Here is a 21,265-nt window from a genome sequence, read left to right on the forward strand (position 1 = left end):
CGCTACGACAAACGAACTGGAAAGCAAAGCCCGACACAACGAGACGCACGGCGGTGGTTGCCTGTCTGGCCTCATTACCGTACCCTATACACACAAAGCAACGGCGACGACATTAAACGACCACCCCGCCCGCCCTCCCCCCCCCCCCCCCCCCCCCCCCAAAAAAAAAAAAATGCGGGCGAAAAGGGAGCAACAAAAGAAGCTTCAAAAAAGTAAAGGCGGTGGATTGCAGAAATGCAACGAGAAATGCACAGGGGAGGAGGGAGAGGCTGACGCTAGTCAGCGTTGCGCGTCGGTGCTGAAGCTGAAGGGAATCGGTCCGGACAGCCGAGCCCTCTGCTTCGCCGCGCTGAATAAATCTATCCGTCGGCTCCAGTCAGCGCTCGCACAGCTTTACTCGTGTTAGGCCTAGCTCCGGTGCCCAGTTAGGCCTAATGAAGTAAGAAAAGTGCATAGAGTGGCAGTCCTGCCGCGTTAGGCGTAGCCAAGTAAGACGACCGAGGCGTATAGGCGAACTTAAGTTTAAAGAACGGGTTGTTAGTTGGGCTGAGTTGGAGGTTTGTGTTTAGTGAGGGCCACCTAAGCAAGGACTCTCTAGGCATGTTACAACGTGAAGTGAGGCTTAGCGAACATTCTGGGCTATTCCCAATGACCAATAAAATAAAGCTGTGGTTTACTTCAAGATAGAATGAGCAGTAAACATTCCCTCTATTTTTTTTTCTGATATACAAGCACGAAAAAGGTTGCACATTTAATTAATGACTACGGCGATATTTATTTAAATTTGACACGGATTGAGAAAATGAAAAGGATAGGGTTGAACTTGGAGGATATTGTATGTGCAGAGACGTTGTAATTACGAAACAAAGATATAGACACACGACTTTATCCGTATCATGCTTTAAATAAAAATATCGCGCCATTTTCCTCTGGTGTCATTTTACGCGAAGTCAAAAAGAATGTATTCAGGATCACAACACCGTTAATTTTTGTACGAGAAAGCCGGAAGGAATGCAAATTATGGGTCAGTTTACCTTTATTTTCATCGCACGAAACTAGAGTAGACCACAGCCCGTCCTGACCTTGGAAGTCCGAAAGGACTATCTGGACAAGTTGAGATTGCCCACACGCATTTTTTACCTTTTAGATCTCCTTACATGGTTACCGAGACACCGACACCTTCGAGACGGCGAGACGAATAATCGTCTTCCCTGCGCAGGCAGCAAAACAAAAACCGAGACGACTATTATACTCCGTTTCACAGTACGATAGAGCGCAGTGGACGCTACGGGTCGTCTAAGCCAACCCAACGTTTTGAACGCATCACGTGATTACGTGACACGCTCTTCCCGACAGGCACATGACACTCACACGGCATGAGATTGGCGCTGATGGCTCGTAGCTTCCGACCCGGTTCATCCTGAGGTGAAACGAGGTACAGGCAGTTCCAGAGGGGCCCCACATATATACCGCCGACCGAAGGACTCTGCAATTTTCCCGCTCCGCAGGCATGCGTTCTCGCTGAGTCACGCAGCGTACTCCCCCGCACCGGGTCCCTTCTCCCGCCCGATCCCCAAACGTGTGGTACCGGGCACGTGTCGGCCGTTCCGCCCTGTCGCGTGCGCTCTCCCGTTTCGGGAAGAGAAGGGAATCCTGAAATGCTTCGACGCAGACGACGCGGCCGGGAGCAGACGACGCGGCGCGGAGCAGACGGGCAGGAACGCGCGCTTTCCATAATGCACCCCTCCTCCCCAACGTTGGGCGCCACAATGGTGGGTGGAGGGGCGAGGGACCCTTCTGTCATTTTCGCTTGATTTCGTCCATCTCATCTAGCCTCCCCATCGCCGAAGGAGGGATGGGGAAGGGGGAGGCCGAATGTTGTGCTTGTCAAGGGCGGAGGTGGACCCTTGCAAACATAAGGCCTAATAATAGTCGGGGGAGAGTTGTAAACGCAGCGACGGAGGGAGGGGGCGCTGGAGCGTTTACGGCGACCGCGCGACGTCTGGCCCAGATCGCCAGGGCGGATCTCCTGCGCCTGTTTACACGGGTGTTCGGCGGAGGAACAGCGCTGTCGCGCGGTTGTTACGGAGGCGGGGTCCTGTCGGAACAACGGTCAATGTGCTGCTGTTGCTGACGATGATGGGAGGATGGGTGTGTTGAGCTATTATCAGTCGTAACCGCAGGGTGGTTTGGGTGCGTTTGGTTTCTCTGAATAATCGAATTTTTGCCAGTGCGTTTATGGCAATCGAAAGCCGAAAAAACGCAGCGGGTGGCTTAATAACGGACGTCCGCAAGATAACCGAACCCCGTTTTTCGCACAGTAAAAATAAACCAGTGACCGCGAAGAGCTCAAACTCCGCCAGAACGTAGCCCCAGCCGTTCGAGCAAGATGCCAAAGTTTCAGCACCAACCGCTGTCTTATTCAAAAGTTATGTGATTTTCAGAAATTTTCAATCCGAAAATGGGGCAATTTTTGCCCGTTTTCCGGTTTCTGGCGCCACAGAGCTCCACGTATTCAAGATTTTTCAGTTGAAGTTTTCAGAAAATCGCTTATAACGTTTGAATAAGAAAACGGTCGGTGCTGAAACTTTGCCATGTTGCTCGAACGGCAGAGGCTGCGTTTTGACGGAGTTCCAGCTCTCCGCGATGTCTAGTTTATTTTTGCCGTACGAAAAACAGTGTTAGGTTTTCTCACAAACGCCTACGGTATGTTCACTCGCCTTGCTTCGTGATTGGTTGTTCGTGATTCTTGTCATTTAATGCCGCAACCTGATTGGCTGCAGAGTGGTAATAATGCATGGGACTCGCGACGCCGTGGTCTCTTAAAATCTCAGTGACTATAGAGTTTCGCACTGGGGTCGATCACATGTAATCTTGCATTGTTGACAACGCTTAGAACTTAAAGGGACACTCGAGTGTTTTCTGTAGAAGCTCGTTTCCGCCAGCACAATGTTGGCTGGTCTATAAAAAATTACCAGTTTTAGATTGCAAGACGTCCTGTGAATTCACGGCAACACAACTACACGGGCAGTGTATTTTATTGCCCCCCCCCCCCCCCTGCTTCACAAAGTAAAAGTTGACAAATGAAAATATTTAATTGTGTGGAGATTTCGAAGGTTACTATTACTGCTCTCTTTAAAAGCGTTGTGCGTTATATGGACGTAAACGTAAAGTATTTTTGATGTAGAAGACATCATACAATGATTATTGTTTGAAAATGCTGTCTGACGGCGCCCCCTGGTGCCTGCTCCGAGGCGCAGAAAGAGAGTCGTGTCACAATCTTTGATTCCATTTTCAATAGGGAAATAGGCCGCTCATGAGTGTAATTTCGTTTCTTTTAAATGATGCTTGGAGCACGCAAAAAAAAAAAAGAAAAAAACGAAATTTCTTTTAAAACTTTAAATTTCTCCTGGGACCAAACGATCATGCTGTTGAAGTTTTTTTTTTTCTTTTTCTAACAACCTCGATTTTTTGAGCGTGTTCTCTTGTGTTTTGTTTTTAATTTTTTTTTGTGAACCGATTTTTCGTTGCGTTTATTATTTTTTATTTTTTTGCCTAAAGTAAAACCTTTAGGCAAATTGAAAGACACAGATAATCCATATTTCTTTTTAGTCGAAATGGGATATAGACATTAGATTGCGCGTGGACGTACTGTATATCGCCCTGCGGCCGTAGTTTCCTCGGCGCCGCTGAAACAAAAGAAAATCAAGCGAAGGGAGAACGCAGACGGCATGCGAAGCACGAGGCGGTGAGTCACTTTCTAATTACTTGCAGAATGGAGCTGCCGCTCACCGATGAACCTCTGGATGGCTGGCGCGGCGCCCACGTTCAAACCCCGGATTCTTTGTGGAGATTGACACGCACGTGTCGGGCTTTCCTTCCGACTGGCAGTGATGAAGTGTGCCAACAAAGTACATAAAACCCTCGCGCAGAAATATAAATAAAAAAAGTGAATTGTGGTAATGAAAGAAGGCGATTGAAAGGTAAGTTTTGCTATTCGCAGTTTTGTAGCTTTCTACTTCAATCTAGAGAATGCTGATATTTGGGACACTTCAGATAAAATCACCGTTGAGCAAAAAAAGAAAAAGAAAAGTAGAAAAAAATCTGTAAGATATGGTTTTTATACACAATACTTCAACGGTATAAACTAAACAACACTTCATTATGTAAAGATTGTGTGTGGAAACCCCCGCATTCCCAATCCGGTTTATTACTGAATTAATCCAAGGCTGGCCAAATAGGCTGCAGACCCAGATACGTTATGCAGTGTTTTTGATCACAATTCAAAAGTGAATAAAACTGATTGCTTGATTGAAGAAGAGTATTTACCGTTACCAATAATAATTTTAGTATAGGTACATTAATGGGTTAGCCCGTCTTAAGAGAAAACAGTGTTTTTATCATAATTCAAAAGTGAAAAAAAAGGTCACTTGATTGAAGAAGAGTGTTTACCTTTGGTAATCGTAATTTCAGTGTCGGTACATTAATAGGCTTAGATGTCTTAAGAGACAACTAAGAGGCAAAAGTGCTAATTGTTTTATTGCTTAAAACGCTACCAGAAATCAAAACTTATGACACAAAGTTAGGCGAACAAAGCAATGTTTGTGTCGTAAGACCTAATAAATAAATTAGAAAGAGAAGTCTGACCTTATTACTTCGATGTCTGTCTGTCTTACGCCGATCGTTCTTGCAGTCAATGAGAGCAATGCAGGCGCTGAACAGTTCCGAAAACCGGCACTCATAATGGTGGGACTTCAAAATTCACCTGGCTGTCAAGGTATACGAATATACTGAATTCTCTTGAAACCTACTACGCGCCATAAACGCGTGCAAGCACACGCAGGCTTCCTGAGTTCAGAGTTTCTTTCGGAATCACGTAAAACGCAAGTACAATTCTGGTCTCAATTTAGTATGCGAAAAATGTCCCGTGCCACGAAAGAAAAATAATCATAGCACCGTTTAATACGTCTAACTTCACACCTAAAAATAAAACGCGCGGAGAGACGGAAGTAATGCGACAGATATAGGGAAGTGTCAAAACCAGTCGCGCAATAGCGTCAGGTGTCACCGACACCTCCAGATCGTACGGTCGTGGCGTTCTTCGACGCGTTAAAGGGCAAGAAACCATTTAACGCAGAAACAAGCCAAAAATTAGATGTCCCGCCCCACAGAAAAAAAAAAAGAAAGCTTAAAACACACGCAAGCAACGCATCATAAACCGAAGTTCGCCCAAGAACACGCTGCAGAAGCCCAGCCTATTCCAGAAGGTTAGTTCCAGTCCCCGGGAAATATTAACGGAGTTGAAAAAAGCCGCTAAGCCAGGAGGGGACCGAGAAGGATCACGCGAGCAAACATGCCCAAGTACATTCAAAAACAAAGGCGGAAAGCTATAAGCAGGCGGCAACGGAGGCAGAAAGGGAAAAGCAATAAAGAGAGTAACTATTCGAGCAACTAAGCCGAGTCGAGCGGTGCTAGACCGTGAACCAAAAGCACACAAAAACAAAAGATAAGGAGATATTGAGACAGCAGAGGCGACAGGGGGCGGCACTGCTGCCTTCCCTCCCTCGCCTCCTCTCTCCACCCCCCCCCCCCCCCCCCCCCCCCCCGCACATCCGGTGCCCCGAGTGCAATCCCTTCGCTCCGACGCTGCTCCACGTCGAACCCACTCACTCCTCTGGAATTAGGATCCCGCAGCATCGCAAACAGAGCACCTCCCCAACTTCCAGCCCAGGCATCAGGTGACTAAGAACAACGTCATCTCCTCTTTCGTTCGCCCGGTCCTAGACCCCTCAATGACGTCAGACGTGGAAACCGGAACATCCCCACCACTCTATCCCCACGAGGCCTATCCCTCTTCCCTTTTTCATCCTCCCTCCTTCGCCGTTTTCCTCGTCCCCACAACACACACCTCAGCACCGAAAAGGTTCCTTACAATGGATTGGCTTTGGCTAGGCTTCGCTAACTTTGGCTCGGGTTGGCTCGGGTCGGGCTAGGAGTGGTGGGGACCGAGAGCCACTTAAAAAGGCTGCTTGGGTATTCCGCTTTCGAAGCTTACGAGTGTGAAGAGCGCGCGATACTTTATCACACTCTTCTTTCTTCCACCTTTCGCTGAGTCACGGCAGTCGGCGGTTGTGTGTGCCGAGCCTGTTTGGGGAAAGTAGGGGCACAGAACTGGCACCGTAGGTCATTTCGGGAGATTGGATTTTATCGCGGTAGCGAGAAATCACGTTTAGAATCGCGCGCTATGTAGCCCCATTTTTATGTGCAACCCGACAAACGAAACTAATACCGCTAATGTGCTGGTTAGTGCCTAGCGGCCGGATATGTGTCTTCCTTTAGGTCGTTGGTGGTACTATATTGCGAGCCTTGAAAAGAGCTACACAATAAAATAAAAATAAAGAGGTACGTAATGAATATTTATCACGAAAATGCGGCCTGTCTTACATAGCATTAGGAGGGAGTTCAAAAGCATGTAAGAGTTCAAAAGTATGTGTGCGAGCGACAGTCTGCAGCGCATAACCCGGTATTAACGCAAGGATGTTTCGGTTGCGCCATCTTGTGGTTCCCTGCATTCGCTGCGAAAGACAAGTTTAATGGTGTGTGCAAAACGCACAGTGGAAGCCTCAAGCCGTCGTATTCTTAAACGAACAACGCCAAAGTTGACAGTCAGACATTACTCTTATTTCCGTGGACGAAACCAGAATGGACAAAAGCAGAATTAATCCATTTGAAGACATCGTAATAAGTGTTGCGTCAATCGTGGCAAAGCGATCACAGCTTTTGGTCGCGCACGTAATCAATAGGGAGAGGAAAAGGGTATACAATGAATGCGGAGCACAAGGAACACGATGATAAGATTAGTACGTGTCGGTGGAATACTTACGAATGTCATTAGAGAGTTTTAGTAGATCGTTCCGATACCTCAGATAGCCCCGATAACGATACTATGCATGCACAAGGGAGGCGGTGGCGGAGTATCGGGTATCGTTATCGGAGTCATGGGAACGATCTACTAAAACTCTCTATTAACACGAGTATCGGACATCTCGGCACATTCAAAGTACATGAGAAGTCCTCCAGTAAGCAGAAAATCAAAACGTATCGTATCTTAAACAAAAAAAAAAAAAGAAAAGAAAAAGAGAGAATAAAATTAAGCATTTGAATTAAATTGCTCATTCCAAAGTAAAATAGAAGACTAAAAATCACGTAACTTTGCTTGATTTCCTAAAGCATGGAGTTAAAATGAAGTGAAGCGCAAAATACGTCCCTGCATTACGATTTTTTTTTTGTGCACTGTGCATAGTTTTGAAAATATCTCGCCTCATACTTGTATTTTAAGGAAGCGTTCAAACTATACTGTACTCGGATACAAGGGACGTTGCGCTCTAGGGGCTCCACGATTGGTTCTATTGGCTCGTAATTAACTTCACCTGTGCTCAGGGGCTTCTAACAATCTCTTATTAAAGTTATTTTGCCCCCGTCAGTTAAAAAAAAAAAATTATGCTCTGTTCGGAGCACAGAATTTAATTATTTGGTAAACTGCCCGTCCGATTGTCTAGGACACATTTTGACTTTAATGTTTTCTAGAAATAGATAAGCTAAATAAAAAAAAGTCACCACTTAAAAAAATAATGGACAATATACAGGAACATGCACATGATTGAGTAAATGAGAAAAGATAAAGACTGACAAAATACACGCAAGAAAAAAAAAGAAATTGAAGAAACGGGAGCGACGAACCAAGACGAAGAACATTCCCGAGTCAAGTGAAAGGGCAGACCATACGTAATCCTAACCAACTATAGTCGATGACAGGTCAAGAACGAAGTGGAAGCTCCTCCGACCTCTTTCCGCTTTAGTAGAGCGAACGCTGGAGAGGAGACGACCTCCTCTCCATCGTTCGCTCTACTAAAGCAGAAAGGGATGGGAGGAGCTTCAACTTCGTTCTTGACCTGTCACCGGCTATAGCTAGCTAACGGCCGGAGTATAACATATACTCTATTAGAAGAAAACATTCTATTTGTAGCTAACTAATAAAAAAAGTGTTCTGAGAGATTATGATTACGTCCACAACGTCATCCGCTGTCCCCTCTTTGCCTTTTTATATATTTATCCTAGAATTCTTGTAATCTCCCAAATCCTCTACTTTCGCAAGACGGTAATCCGAGGGATTTCCCACGTGCTACTTTATTTCTCCGTCTGTATCAAGGCAGCAACAACACTCTTAATTAAAAAAAATAAAAGAAAAACGCGCAAGCAATGCGAAAAAAAGAAGTCATATTCAGTTCGTCTGTTTCAGCTTAAGATGGACCAGAGCCGACGCTACGCGACATGCCAACCAATCTAGGGCTCTGAAGGAATCACGTGACTACGCGCGCCGCTGTGCCCCCTTCTGAAGGTCACGTGACATTTACACGAAACGAGATTGGCTCCGATGGCTAGCAGCGTCTGCCGCGGTCCACGGTGAGGTGAAAAGGGATGTAGCGAAGAGCCAACTAGGACTACGCAAGGCAATCGAGAAAGCGGCAAAAGAAGGCGAAAAGGGTAGGAAAACGAGAAAGAACGCAGCAATCTGGCAGTGAGCTCGAAAGTATAAGGGTCTCATTAAAAAAGATGTGGTGAAGGGAGTTGAGTGCGTGTATTAAAAAAGAAGAAAGCAGGGAATTATTTTTTATTTTATTTTATTCTTTTGTGCGCAGTGCGATCAGATTTTTGACAAATGAGACGGCTGTCGACGACGAGGACGCAAAACAAAATACCTCTTCTAATTACGAAAAAAAAACAAAAAAACATTGTCTCGTTTAATTAGACCGCGAGGTCAACTGAGTTGACTTCACTTCAACTCAAACCGACAGATGAATGCCGAAACGGCATTTTACAGCGGTTTTCCCGGTAAAGTGTTTAAAAGAAAAGGGGGATAGTATTCTCCTCTCTGATGGCGAATTCCTCCGGGATCGGCGGGTGCCTTCCAGTCATTCACCTTCCCGGGAATCCCTTTCATACGGTCCCAGATCTCGAAGCACACGTGTTAGCAATCCCTGCGCTAACAACACGTGTTCAACGCACGAACGAAGTTAATCATGATGTGAAAGATGCGTGTCGATAAGAGATGTGCGTCCCAGCGTAAGCTATCTTCCTCTTCATCGGAATACTCGCGAACGGTGTCCAAGTACGTCTCGACTTTCGTCCTCTTACGCGGAGGTCCTAAAAGGAAGTCGAATTCATTCGGGACATACAATCAATCGTCGCCGTCACTGCTGCACGAGCCACTGTCACAGGAGAAGCTGCTCGAGCAACTTGACGACGAACTGTCATCAAGCAGCAGCAGTAGGGTGGCAGTAAAGCGGGCGACAGTTCGCGAGCGGCCATTACGAATTCTTCCGAGGCGAGATGCCCGGCGAGAAAGGAAGTCACGTGTGCGCCGAGGGCTGGCCAAGTTGGCTTCCAGTCGAATACGCCGAAAGCGGCGGAGTGACTTTTTTGGGACCCGGATCAAGATCTGGAGTGGGAGCTGACCCAAAACGACGCGTGGAACACGTCCGTCTCGATCCCGATCAACCATGAAATAGGCGCGCTCCAGAAAAGACGATCCCGGCGCGCTCCAAAACGACTATTCGAATTCGTTATGAGATTGGAGGCCGAGGGATTGCAATGCGCACCAGCGAGCTGGAGGTCGTACTTCTTTCGTTGTGCCTGAAGTTTCTACAAAAGCATTCTTTGCGAGTATAGCGCTTTTCTGTCGAAAACTTAAAAGCAAACCAACAACAAAAAATGCAAAAAAAAAAAAGATTAAATGTGTTGGAAGGTTTAAAAGACGCGCGGTATCAAAGGAATTCTATTTGTAAAACACCTCTAAAACAAGGCACTTTACTCATGACGCCCGAGGGGTACCCTGACCAATTATCAGCTGCTAAATTTAATGGTCAAACGCTATTAAACACAGAAAAAAAAGTTTCCGTTGCAATGACATACTAAATATTCGTAAAACCACAACACCTATTTTCAGTGCCGGGAGTGTCGAACGTTTTAGAAAATTGCGCTGAAATACAAACAACTAAAACCATTGTAGTGGCTTTCTTTATTGCCTTATTTAGTTGTATTCTCACGTAGGCTGCACGAAGCTTCTGTCGCATAACATGAAAGAAACGGTGATACGGGCGAAGAAAAAATTCTCCCGCACTGAAAGCAAAGAGCAAAAGATTCTGTCCGCGTGTTCTCGTGCCCCTGCGGTGCTGGGGTGAAAAGAATATGCTCGTAACTAGAGAGATGCTGATTCCGAAGGGATTACAGCTGACGCGGACATCACTGATGAGACGAGCGCTGTCCCTCGTTATCCCCTCTAATCCTGCGCTAGTGATGATAAAACTAAGCGGTCGTTCTAACAACCCCCGAATTAAGGAACCTAATTAGGATTCACGTCAGCACTCAGAACGGGACGGTGAGAAACTTGGTCTCGCAAGAAAAAGCTTCTCTTTTACAAGACAAAAATAACAAGAACCTGGAAATTAATACAATATGCTGTGGGTTCAGAAGGCGTCTAATATCCGAACGTCGTTTACTGAATCATATATCTGAACAAACTTTCCCAACATATGAGCGCTGCCGAGATCAGTTGACTAGGTGCACGCGCAGCTAACGCACGGCTTAAGCATAGCCTCCTATATACTGACAAAGCCTGGCAGATCGCCATGAGAAGCGGCCGCCGAATAGGAAAAGGTGGAGCGGCAGACAACGGATGAGAGGAGCGCCGCGTGACTGGCGCCCCGCTGCGGCGAGACGCCGAGACACACTTCTCCCGAGCAAACAAGTGTGTTTCGGGCCCTCGCCGCTGCAAAAGCTGTGCGCTGACGTCCAGGTTCCCCGAGAAATGGCTCTTTGATGCTTTGTGCTACCAGATGCTCGCGCTCCAAATCTGCGACAGGGCGGGCACTCTACTGCTCCGTCGTCGAACTGTCAGGCTTTGTGAGTATAGAGGAAGCTATGGCTGAAGACAACCAACGCGTGCATGAGGCCGCGCACGCGAAAGAGACGACCTCCCGCTGTCCTCGTGTCAGCGACCATAGCGACACTGGAGACGCTATACTCAATCACCGCGTTCGCATGAGCGAGACGGGCCTTGCTTCTACATCGCCACAATCAATCACTCCGTTCGTGACATTTGCCTAATTTCTTTCGAAGTTCCTAAGAGAGAAACCTCCTAAAGCGTCGAGTCCTTACGAAACCGTGAGTTAAAAAAAAAAATAATAATCAAGAAAAAAACAAAACAAAAAAAAACAGCAATTCAGAAGTTTTGTCTACAAGTCAACTACGTCTCTTTCCCCGCAGCAGTCAAGCCTTCAGGCAGCGTCTTGAGACGAGCAACACGACATCACTCCGCATTAGGAAGAGTTGAAAGCTAAACTCATCACCAACTCAAAAAAAAAGGAGAAAAAAAAGAAAAGAAATACGAACGACACGTTACACAGGCATGCTCGCTGACAAACAAACACTCAGAGGAGAAACAGCGGGTAGTGCGACAGACTGACAAACTACAATTAACGAAGCCGCGGTGGACAGACGCGGACACGCACTCGGAAATGCAACGCGTCCAAGATGGCCAAGAGACCGAGAAATGCGAAGGGGTCATTAGCGAAGGTCCCGAGCTCCACCACGCGCGCGCACACACGGTCACACCCCCCGTGGGCGATACACTCCCTTTGACTTTACGATGGACCGCAGCCAACGCTACGAGTCATCCCGGCCAATCAAACGCTCTGACAGCACCACGTGATTATACAAGCCACCGCGACCGATTCGACGTTCTGAACGCATCGCGCGTTCCTATACGACGCATTTTCCGAAGGTCACACGAGGCCGGGCTCGTACGGTGCTCACCTACGAGCGATCAAATCACTTTTTGGAGTCACTTTGGAATCGTTTCGCTACACTGATTAGGAAGTAGTCGCAAGAGTAATCGGATTATGTTTGGAAGTACAAAACTTTCTCGTAACTGTTGCTATTTTTGCCCTCTCCTTCCTAATGACGTCCTTTCTACAAGTTTGTAAACAAGGGGTCCTCGAACTTAGTCTCCGACAGCAGGTGGTTTACCGAAATTGGTGGATTAAGAAGATAAGTAGCTTATGGTTCGACGATTCTAATCCAATATTCGACGGTCGGAAATGGCTGTTTTCAGCCCGGCTGAAAAAAAAAAAAAGTGTAGTTTTAAGAATCTCTAAGTAATCTAATTGAAATGCTTTTCAACGAGAGTATGTGATCAATTACTTTTTTTTTCTAGCAACGTGTACAAAACTGTGGAAAAGTCAATACTTATTAACATATTTTGATTTGAGTGTAATCGACCGCGTCGCAACAGCTCATTTAACCGCTTACGACGAGATAACACTCTGGCGCCATCTATGCAGAAACATTAAAACATTCTCGATCTGTTTTTTTTTTTTTTGTTTTTTTTTTTTACGCATTAATTTTTAATTTTGAGTTCCAAATAAACCCGAGAGAGCCTGAGGTAGAAGAGAGCGTCCATCTTATAAACCACGGGGAGCAGTTCGCAATTCAATGGCGGACGCCCCCTGCGGAGACTGGTCGCGAGTGAGCGTGGTGGCGAAAAGGTTTGGGTGGCGAAAAGGAAAGCAGGTCTTTTCAGACTTAGGCTAGGTGACGCAAGCTACCGCCCGTTACAAAGGGTATAGCCGTTAACATCCATCCACCCAGGCGGAGACGTTCGCAGACGAGCAACGCCTTCGGCACCTCCTCGCAGCTCGTACTGTAAACGCGGCCCCAAAAACCACGTGATCCCGACGGAACAATTGGAAACTTTCTGTAGCTCTCTGTATTGCGAGCTTTCTAGTGTTCTCTCTCGTGGTACGCGCTTATTAGCGGTCGCAATGCGGTCGATCCCACTCAAAAGTGCAAATGAGTAAACCATCCTTCGCGTAGCATTGGATTGGCTTCGACGGTTCTTAGTGTCCACTGCGGTCTATCGCAAGATGAAACAGAGTACAGTGTGAAGAGGAGTGGGTAATGCAAGAAGGGAGGGATGTGCTGACCCAAGCTGACCGGAGGGAGTGGGGGGAAGGGGGAGGTTTCGCATCGCATGCAATGTCCAGCGGCGCGGTGCTTTTTCTGTTTTTTTTTTCCCCACGGCGGTCGCCGGGCGCACCAGCCCATCGAGCGTCGGCTCTCGCGTGAATAATTAATCCGGGAAATGACTCTCCAAATTGAAATGCCCCGTCGCCGGGCTGCGACACGGGCATGCGGTCTCTGGCGCCGGTCACAACCCGCGGTCAGCTTAGGCCGAGGGCAGCGGCCGCGGGCGACGAGAAGGGAACGCGCGCACAGTCCAACAGGGTCGCACATTATAAATATACTCGCGTTCGTGGATTTGCGGTGGAGCGACCGAGTTGAGGTTTATACGCGAACTCAAAACTTTCTGGCGCAATGGCATTCCGGTGGCGCTGCTGTCGGCCTTGCGCATGCCAAGACGTTTGCACACGCAATGCTCACACCTAGTGTAAGAAAACGTGTTTTCTTTCTTTTCTTTTTTTGTAAGTACGTTTATGTATAGACCCAGTAAAATGGAGCGCCTATACGGGAAGAAACTGAGGGAGAGGAGAAAGGGAACGAAAGTGAGAGGGGGACGTCAGAACATCGAGCTCTGGTTCGAGCCATTATAGTGGGCATAGGCAAAGCTAGCTGCCTCTGTCTCCACTGCACGCATCGAACGCCTTCGCCGGACGGAGCTCTAGACTACTTTACCTAGACAACTTCTAGATAAAAGCCTCGTACGGCTTTTACGTAGAAAAGGTCGCGTCGGCCAGTATTCCGCGTGCAAGGAAACTATACTCGCGGACAACCTCCTGTGGCTCCGCAGTCAAAGGTATCGGCGCACGTGCGCTTGCGTATCCTACTGAGCTCCCATCAAAGCTTTGCACGCACTCTTCGCTTCTTCTGGAATGCCCAAGAAAGTAATTCGTCGACGAGGACACGTAAAGTAATTGCATCAATCTGGTGATCATTCCTATCGTTTTCGTCGAGGACAACATATTGGACGTTGCGAAATGTTTGCTGCCGAACGTATGCGCACCTTTCCACTGTTTACACAAACCACAGTCCACACTCGCTAAATCACAGTCCAGCCAGCGAAAGTGTGCGAGCATAACATCTTTAGAGAGTGGGGTGGCTGGAAGTGACGTGGTTTTGTTCAAGTACTTAAGTCGATGTGTTTCTAATAAACTTTCAGTTGCGAGTGCGCTCAGTGTTGTCGTTACCTCCTTTACGTTGTCCCTGTCCTTCGGTGCTTCTCTCCAGTCATAACGCACAAACACAGCAGTGAAATCGCCCTCATACGCTTTTATAGAAAGGTGTATACGCCCTCATCAGCGAGGCCAATGAAATGGCAGCTGTTTGATTTCAATAGAAGCCATGCGTCTAGATATAAAACCGCATACACCGTATGCCTGTATCTTTTTCTTAAATGAATGTGCACCATTTATAGGGTCAGCTCTTATGATTTTCGTGTCCACGCTCACCGACTACCCACCCCTCCCCTCACTCCCTTCACTGCCATCTCATTTCAAAACTGTGTGTTCCTCGGTTTGCGGTAAAATGCCATCCATAACGCTGTGCTTCGGAACGTACGTATTTTATAGAACACACTGCAGTTACCAAAGCAGACGTCCCCCACGAAACGGCGGCTTGTCGAACGACGGGAAACAAGCCGCGGGGAGAGACGGGGTACTGCTCGTGCAAGCAGCGTCTATGGGCACTTCCCTAACTGAGCTAATTTAGTAACGCTGGTGCTCACGCAGCCTCGATAGTGTCGTCACGCTGATGACGTCACGATTTTTATAGCAGCTGGTGTCTGAGCGTAAGGCTGGAACGCTGACGAGTCCTAAGAAAGGAAACCCTGAGGTCATCGTTTTCTTCCCGTTTCACAGTGACGCCACGTGACACTAGCACGTGACACTGTGACACCACAAGGACAGCTGTTAGACATCAATGGAAGTCAAGTACACCGCGCCACACTGTTAGCGCGAACGCAACTTCGGCGCTTTCTTTCGCGTTTTACTCCGAAAAGGTACTAGCCGCGGGCATTAAAATTGACCACTTAGGTTAGTGCCCCATGTCACCACTTTCCACCACTATAGCAGTTTTTTTTTTTTTTTTTACAGTCCTTTAATTTAAGAGAACAAACAAAATCGTCGGCAGATTGCTCGGGCTAACATTGTCGCGGAATGTAGTGCTACATGCATAACTGCAAACAATTGTAGACAAGTTTTTTTTTTTCCTAGTTTTTTTTTTTATAATGTGTAATTTTGACATAGTAGTTAATTTTCTGTGAGAGGACTGTGCCTTTGCGCCGAATAAAACTTTCTTTTTTATTTGGTACTCGCGACATCCTGAGCCTCGCGAGACGTCGCGTCGCACAAAAAAAGGTGCAACGCAGCCTTCGAACACTACGAGGCACATCACACCGCTCCAAGAAGGCGTGAAAAAGCGTCCCACATCCTCGTCGCTCAGCGTTCACGCGCAGGGACGACAACGCGACGACGTCACGGTTAGACATGCGCGTAACGCGACGGCAACAGATAGGCATTACCAAAAAGGGCACCGCGCCTCTCCGATACTCCGTCAACGCCGGAGGCAGCTGTTTTTGGGGGGACCCGCCGAAGCACCCGTGGGAAAAGGACGCGAGGCGGCCGAGAGACCGAGACCTTTCTAAAAACGCATCGACGCCTTCTCGGCTCTTCCTGCGCGAAACGCGTCCGGAAGACACCCCGGGGCGCCCCACACGAAACCAGGGGCCCCCTAAACGACTCGCGTCGCAAGTTTCACGGGTGCGCACTTTCGCCCGGTCTGCGAGGCTTGCGCAGGTAGTAACATCGGCCGGGAGGAAGCAGAATTAGCCGCTGCCCGCAGGGTTTCGATCGCGTTCTCTGGGGCAGCGATGGAGGGCGACGTCTCGGGGGCACCAGGTAGAGGCGTAACGACGTAGCAGAACGCGTATTCGCGTTCTGCTCCCGAACGCGTACTCGTATTCACCCCAAAAACCACAACACACACACAAAAAAAAAAAAAGTCCGGCTATTTACGGAACATTGCGGGTTTTCTCCTCTATGTGCTGAATTAGGATATATGCGAGTGCATTTTAGATTAGCTCATCGTTATTTAATCAAGACGTACACGTTTCGAACGCCAAGAACATTGTTTCTTCCTCCGACGATGAAAGCTTGTAAGAACTACTTCTCGCAGCGCATGAATAATCCGTAAAACTTTCTTTTTTCTTGATTTGACAACGAGTATCGTCTGCTTCTTGCGTAGGGGCTGCGATGACGTCAGGACGCCGAGCTGTGATTGGTTCTGATTAAAGGGTAGTGGGTAGGAAAGGAAGGCACAAGACCAATAACGGAGCTTACTCTGAACTCGTTGCATCTAAATATAGCGGGTGTTGTTTTTTTTTTTTTTCGCACAAAACTGATAATTCACAAGAAATGTATTCTAAGGGTAAATTCATTCATTTATAAAATAATGTTCCACGAGTGCGTCGAGTATAGTGATACATTTAGCCAGTGCACACACACACACACAACAAATGCACTCGTAGCTCACGAAGAAAAAGGAGTGAGAAGAACACATGTAGAACCTATGTTCTCTTTTAGACTCGTTCATCTCAACGTCACCGTTCCTCAATGTTGCTTGTACCGCTCAGTGAGCTGCGAAAAAGACACCTCGCGCAAAGGCGCCGTTGTCAGAGGAAGCGACGCGTGACTCCGAGCCGGGGCACGCGACTCCACGGACGCCGCCCCCGCCTCTTCCGAGAACCGGGCTGCCACGAAAAGGCACTTAGCGATAACGACATCGGACGACGAGCTAAGGGAAGCTACGGCAAGGAGCAGCAGACGGTGGCTTTCAAAGGGAACCCGGTTATTTTACTGCAGCGAGAAAGTCTCGTCCGGAGTCGTCTCTATCAAGACGTTAATGTCTCGGCTCAATTAGATAGGCTTTCACCGACGCAAGCGGTCGCCCAATAGGCGGACGGACCGTGAAAGGACTGCAGCGTTTTACAACGTGTGAAAGGAAAGATTCCATAAAATAACGACAAGTTGACGGAGAGAGAGAGAGGCTCTTGCGGTTGCAAGTGTGCTTCCTCAGCATCCCCAACCGTTCAACACTGGGTCACTGTCGTTTCGTCGAAACACGTTTCGTGGACACAGGTTTCATGGACACACGGTTCGTCGGCACTGTACGTTTTGTGGAAGCACGTTTCGTGGACACGTGGCCCTTCAACGTGTGGCCGACAAAGTATTTTTTATAAATATTTTTTACTAGGTTGCTCCAAAGCTAGCACGACTCACTTAGGCGTTTTTACCCAAGCCTTACCCCCGAAACTGTGGTAAAAGGTGGGGAACTTACCCGGGACAGTGGTTTAAGATGGGCAACTTAGTAGAAGAAAAAAATACACAAGAGGATCGTCTCACTGGCCAAGAGACTTAGAGGACATTTCGTGGCGATGCCTCAACCGCGTTTCCGCGGCAATGCCATGTCAACGCGGTTGTTTGCCCCCAAGGAGGTTATAATCGAGTTTCCCAATCATGATGAAAATTACCCGAGGCTCTAGTAAAAGTGGGGAACTTGGTACGAGAATAGAGACAAGCAAAGGATCGTCTCACTGGCCGAGAGATTGAGGGGACATTTCGTGGCGACGCCTACTTCCGTTACACTTCGCTTCACATACGGAGAATACGGACGCCACCTCCTGCCCATTACAACCTCCTTGGTCTCGGCCGACACACGAGCCTGGCTAGAACGCAGGCAGAGGGATGTCGGTCGCCAGGCACTCAGCTGCCACGGACAGGTAGCGATTGAAGCAATCCAGGAAGACATTGGACGGTCGACATTCGAGGCCCATCGAGCAAGGTATGCTATCGTGGACGGCCACTCCACTATATCAGTCTGAGGTGCCTCCAGACACGGTGGACGAAGTGCATGTACCAGCTCCGCAAGAAGAGCGGTTTTTTCACTGACCCAGTTCAGGAAGCGTCTGAAGGCAAGTGGACAAAAGAGGTACGAAGACGGGTAAAAGAAGCGGGGACGGCACACTGGATGGAGGACGCAAGCAAGAAGTCGACGCTAAAGCTATACAGGACCTACAAACATAATATACGAGCCGAGGACTTCTACAACAAAAGTCTAGGCAGCCGCCTCCTGTTTGAGGAGCGAGCAGGAGCGCTGAGGACACTATCGCAATGGCGGCGGTTCAACGATGGTAGGCTCTGCGACCAGAAAGCCGAAACCATCAATCACTTGGTCCTTCGCTGCGCTGCTGTCGGAACTGCGCATGCGCAGAAGATTCATTTCACGCGTACTTGGTTTCTGCTTACGCGCGGTGCCCAGACAAGGTGTGGGCAAACGTGGGCTCGTTTGTACACATCGCGTTAGTGTATACGAGGGTTGCACGCGACGTCACCGCACCGTGCTGGCGCTTATTTCTACTTGTTCTCACCAAGAAAAAACAAATACGGTGGCGCGAAGCGCACGTTGCAGAACGTACACTTTCCATCACCGAAGCCCGAGCAGGGCCGTACCAGAATTGCCACTCATGTAACGTCCAATGCAAGCCGTGCATAGGATTCACAGAGTGCGTCTTTTATCCGAGAACTTTCCGGCCGACTCGGACCGAGTGAAGCCGCGCCTTGCAGAGCGTATAAATTCGCTACCAGCGGCGGTTTCGAGCTAATTAGGCGAGCGAGCGGAGATCGGCCACCAGCTGCTACTCCGAGAGACGGCCGGGAGCGAGTTGGTTGCCGAAACGAGATTGACTTTTAACGAGATGGACATCGGGCAGAGAAGCGGGAAGGGAAAGAGGGAAGCGAGGAGCCGACTGGGGTATATCAAAGGGCAATTGATATAGAAGAAAAAAAAAAAAAAAAGAGAGAGAGAGAGAGAGAGAGAGAGATGAAAAAAATACCGAAGTTCCTGCCTAACCCTTGCGATTGTAGAATACGCTCGCAGGTGTCCACGTAACACCGTGACGTCGCGTCACGTGGTCACTTGACAAGAAGAGGTATAGCTTCTCAGCTAAATATTGTAACAAAGCCTTAAAAGCTGAATTAAGCGGGAAAACACGTCCACAAAATTAAGCGGAAAATATTCCTCGCTAAATCTAGCGGAAAAAGGACATACGCCCGACCCATGACATAACTTGCATCTGCTTTCAGAATCACCTGCCGACCCGCCCCAAGAGGCAAACGGACGGAGCTTGTCGAGAGAATACGCCGCAGAGGGGCAGACGCGTTCGTCTAGGCACCGACGTGCGTGCGGCGACGCGGACTCAAGACAGGCATCGCTACGTGGATTCACTGGTGATCATGTGAAAGGCGCATACGCGTCCAGCACGAGTTCGTTGTCTTCTGCCAGGCTGTGGGTGCAAGTACGACCAAGTGTTACCAAACGCAGAAAGCTCACGCTCAGGGCGTAGCATATACCGGGTTCCTAAGCTGTCACCACCTAGCAGCGGTTCTCAAACCTTTGGCCATCACGGACCGCCCGACCCACTCAGAAGTCGTTCGGGGACCCCAAATGCATTCTGCATCAGTGGCCTCGTGCAATAACAAAAGTTTATTAATTTTTTTTTCTTTTAAAGACTTTTTATTTGGTGCGGACCGCCATGCTCTCCAGGATCCCGGGGGTCCGCGGACCACAGTTTGTGAACCGTTTGCCCCGGGACAAAAGGACAAGGAGACAGCGAGAGTAGAACGGCTACGAAAGACATGCCCGACTCACCCTAAAGGGTCCGGCGTTGCCGTCGTCCAACTCGAGCACGTATCCCTGGACGAAGCTACCGACCCGAGGTTGCCAGGCCACGGTGACGCAGTTGTTTTCCGCCGTGGAGTCCTCGGGAATGAGCTGAGGGGCACCGGGAGCTGCGCGTGCGCACAAGAAGCACCTCGAGAGTCAGCTTAGTCGCGTCGCAGCCTTTCTGGGCATACTGAACATGCAACACGCATTTAACGGTGCAGCGAACGTGCAAGACAGTGCAAGACGAAAACGGACATGTCATGCTACATCTTGTTTCACTTTATCTGCGAGTGAAGTCGAAGCTACAAGCACGTGCACGTTGACCTGGGCTATGCCTACACAATGTTCGAGCTACACCACGGCGCGGACTAGGCAGGGACCCTGAAGGCCCGGAGGTCGCTCCTGTAGCTTCTTCTACGCTCACATGAAACGGAGTGCCTTGTGGGAACATACGAGATGTGTTTTACTTTCGATTTCCGATGAAGTGGGTAAAGAAACGTCATAAAAGAAACTTAGAGGCATACTGTACCTACTTCTCCACGTAATCACAGCACATATTTGGGTAGCCATTATGACGTGACAATATCATCCGCCCCCGGCCCCCCCCCCCCAAAAAAAAAAAAAAAAAAAAAAGCTGTTGGGATTTTAGTTATTTTATTACGCATGAGCAAGACTGTCACTCAGCACAAACGTGTAACGCACACGGAGGAAATTAAATGAATTTTCGGAAATGACGAGCAGACGTCCTTCATGGAAGGGGTCAGAGAAGAGCGCCTGTGGCGCGACTGACGGTTGCGTTGAACTCGTGTTGGAAAGTCTGAAGACGCAAAACCTTGTGATGCGTCATCATAAATAACTGTCCCAATATGTGCGGTGATTATGCGGAGTAGATAAAGTATTTATCTCCATTCTGTGCACATTAAAATCCCTCTTGTTTCCTTTCCCAAACTCACCAAAAGACGAAAGGGGAAAAAAAAAAAAAACTAATTTTCCTCGTGTCTAGGGTCAGTGACACTGTAGTGTGGACCACCTTCTACATGTAATCACAACCATAGCCTGCTATTTAGGGGAAAAGCCTGCGCTTTCGGCCTTTCGGCGCCAGAACAACAGACGACCAGGTTGCTGTAAAAAGAGGAGGAGCGGCAGGCGAGAAGAAAAACATCAGGTAGGCAGTGCCACACAGGTGTCGTAAGGCGAACCACTCCTCTTTTCCTTTTGTATTTTACAGAAATAAAAAAAAAAATAAAGAACGACCGGCTGTTTACTTTTTTCTCTTGGTATGATGATGCACTGAAGGACTGGGAAAGCAGGGTGGCTGGTACACAAAGATAGCTTAAAAAAAGCAACAATCTTTTTTTTTTTTTTTAAGTTTAAACAAAAGCAATTAAGAAATATAGGAGAGTTTCCGGGAATGACCCCGGATCTCTGAAGGCGCCATCAACCTTCCATCCTCCTTCAGTCGTGTTATGTC

The 21,265-nt window shown here is 48.2% G+C and overlaps 1 protein-coding gene across 1 annotated transcript in view; it reads right to left on the reverse strand.

The window, feature by feature from the left end:
* LOC8026047 (E3 ubiquitin-protein ligase TRIM9) overlaps positions 1-21,265 on the reverse strand; it is a 256,675-nt gene that overhangs the window by 16,289 nt on the left and 219,121 nt on the right. The window contains exon 5 of the mRNA XM_042288158.1: positions 19,780-19,919. Within this exon, the coding sequence (XP_042144092.1) occupies positions 19,780-19,919 (140 nt within the window). The remainder of the gene's footprint in view (positions 1-19,779; positions 19,920-21,265) is intronic.

The sequence above is a fragment of the Ixodes scapularis genome, unplaced genomic scaffold, assembly GCF_016920785.2.
Source record: "Ixodes scapularis isolate PalLabHiFi unplaced genomic scaffold, ASM1692078v2 PGA_scaffold10__122_contigs__length_95168666, whole genome shotgun sequence".
NCBI lineage: Eukaryota > Metazoa > Arthropoda > Arachnida > Ixodida > Ixodidae > Ixodes > Ixodes scapularis.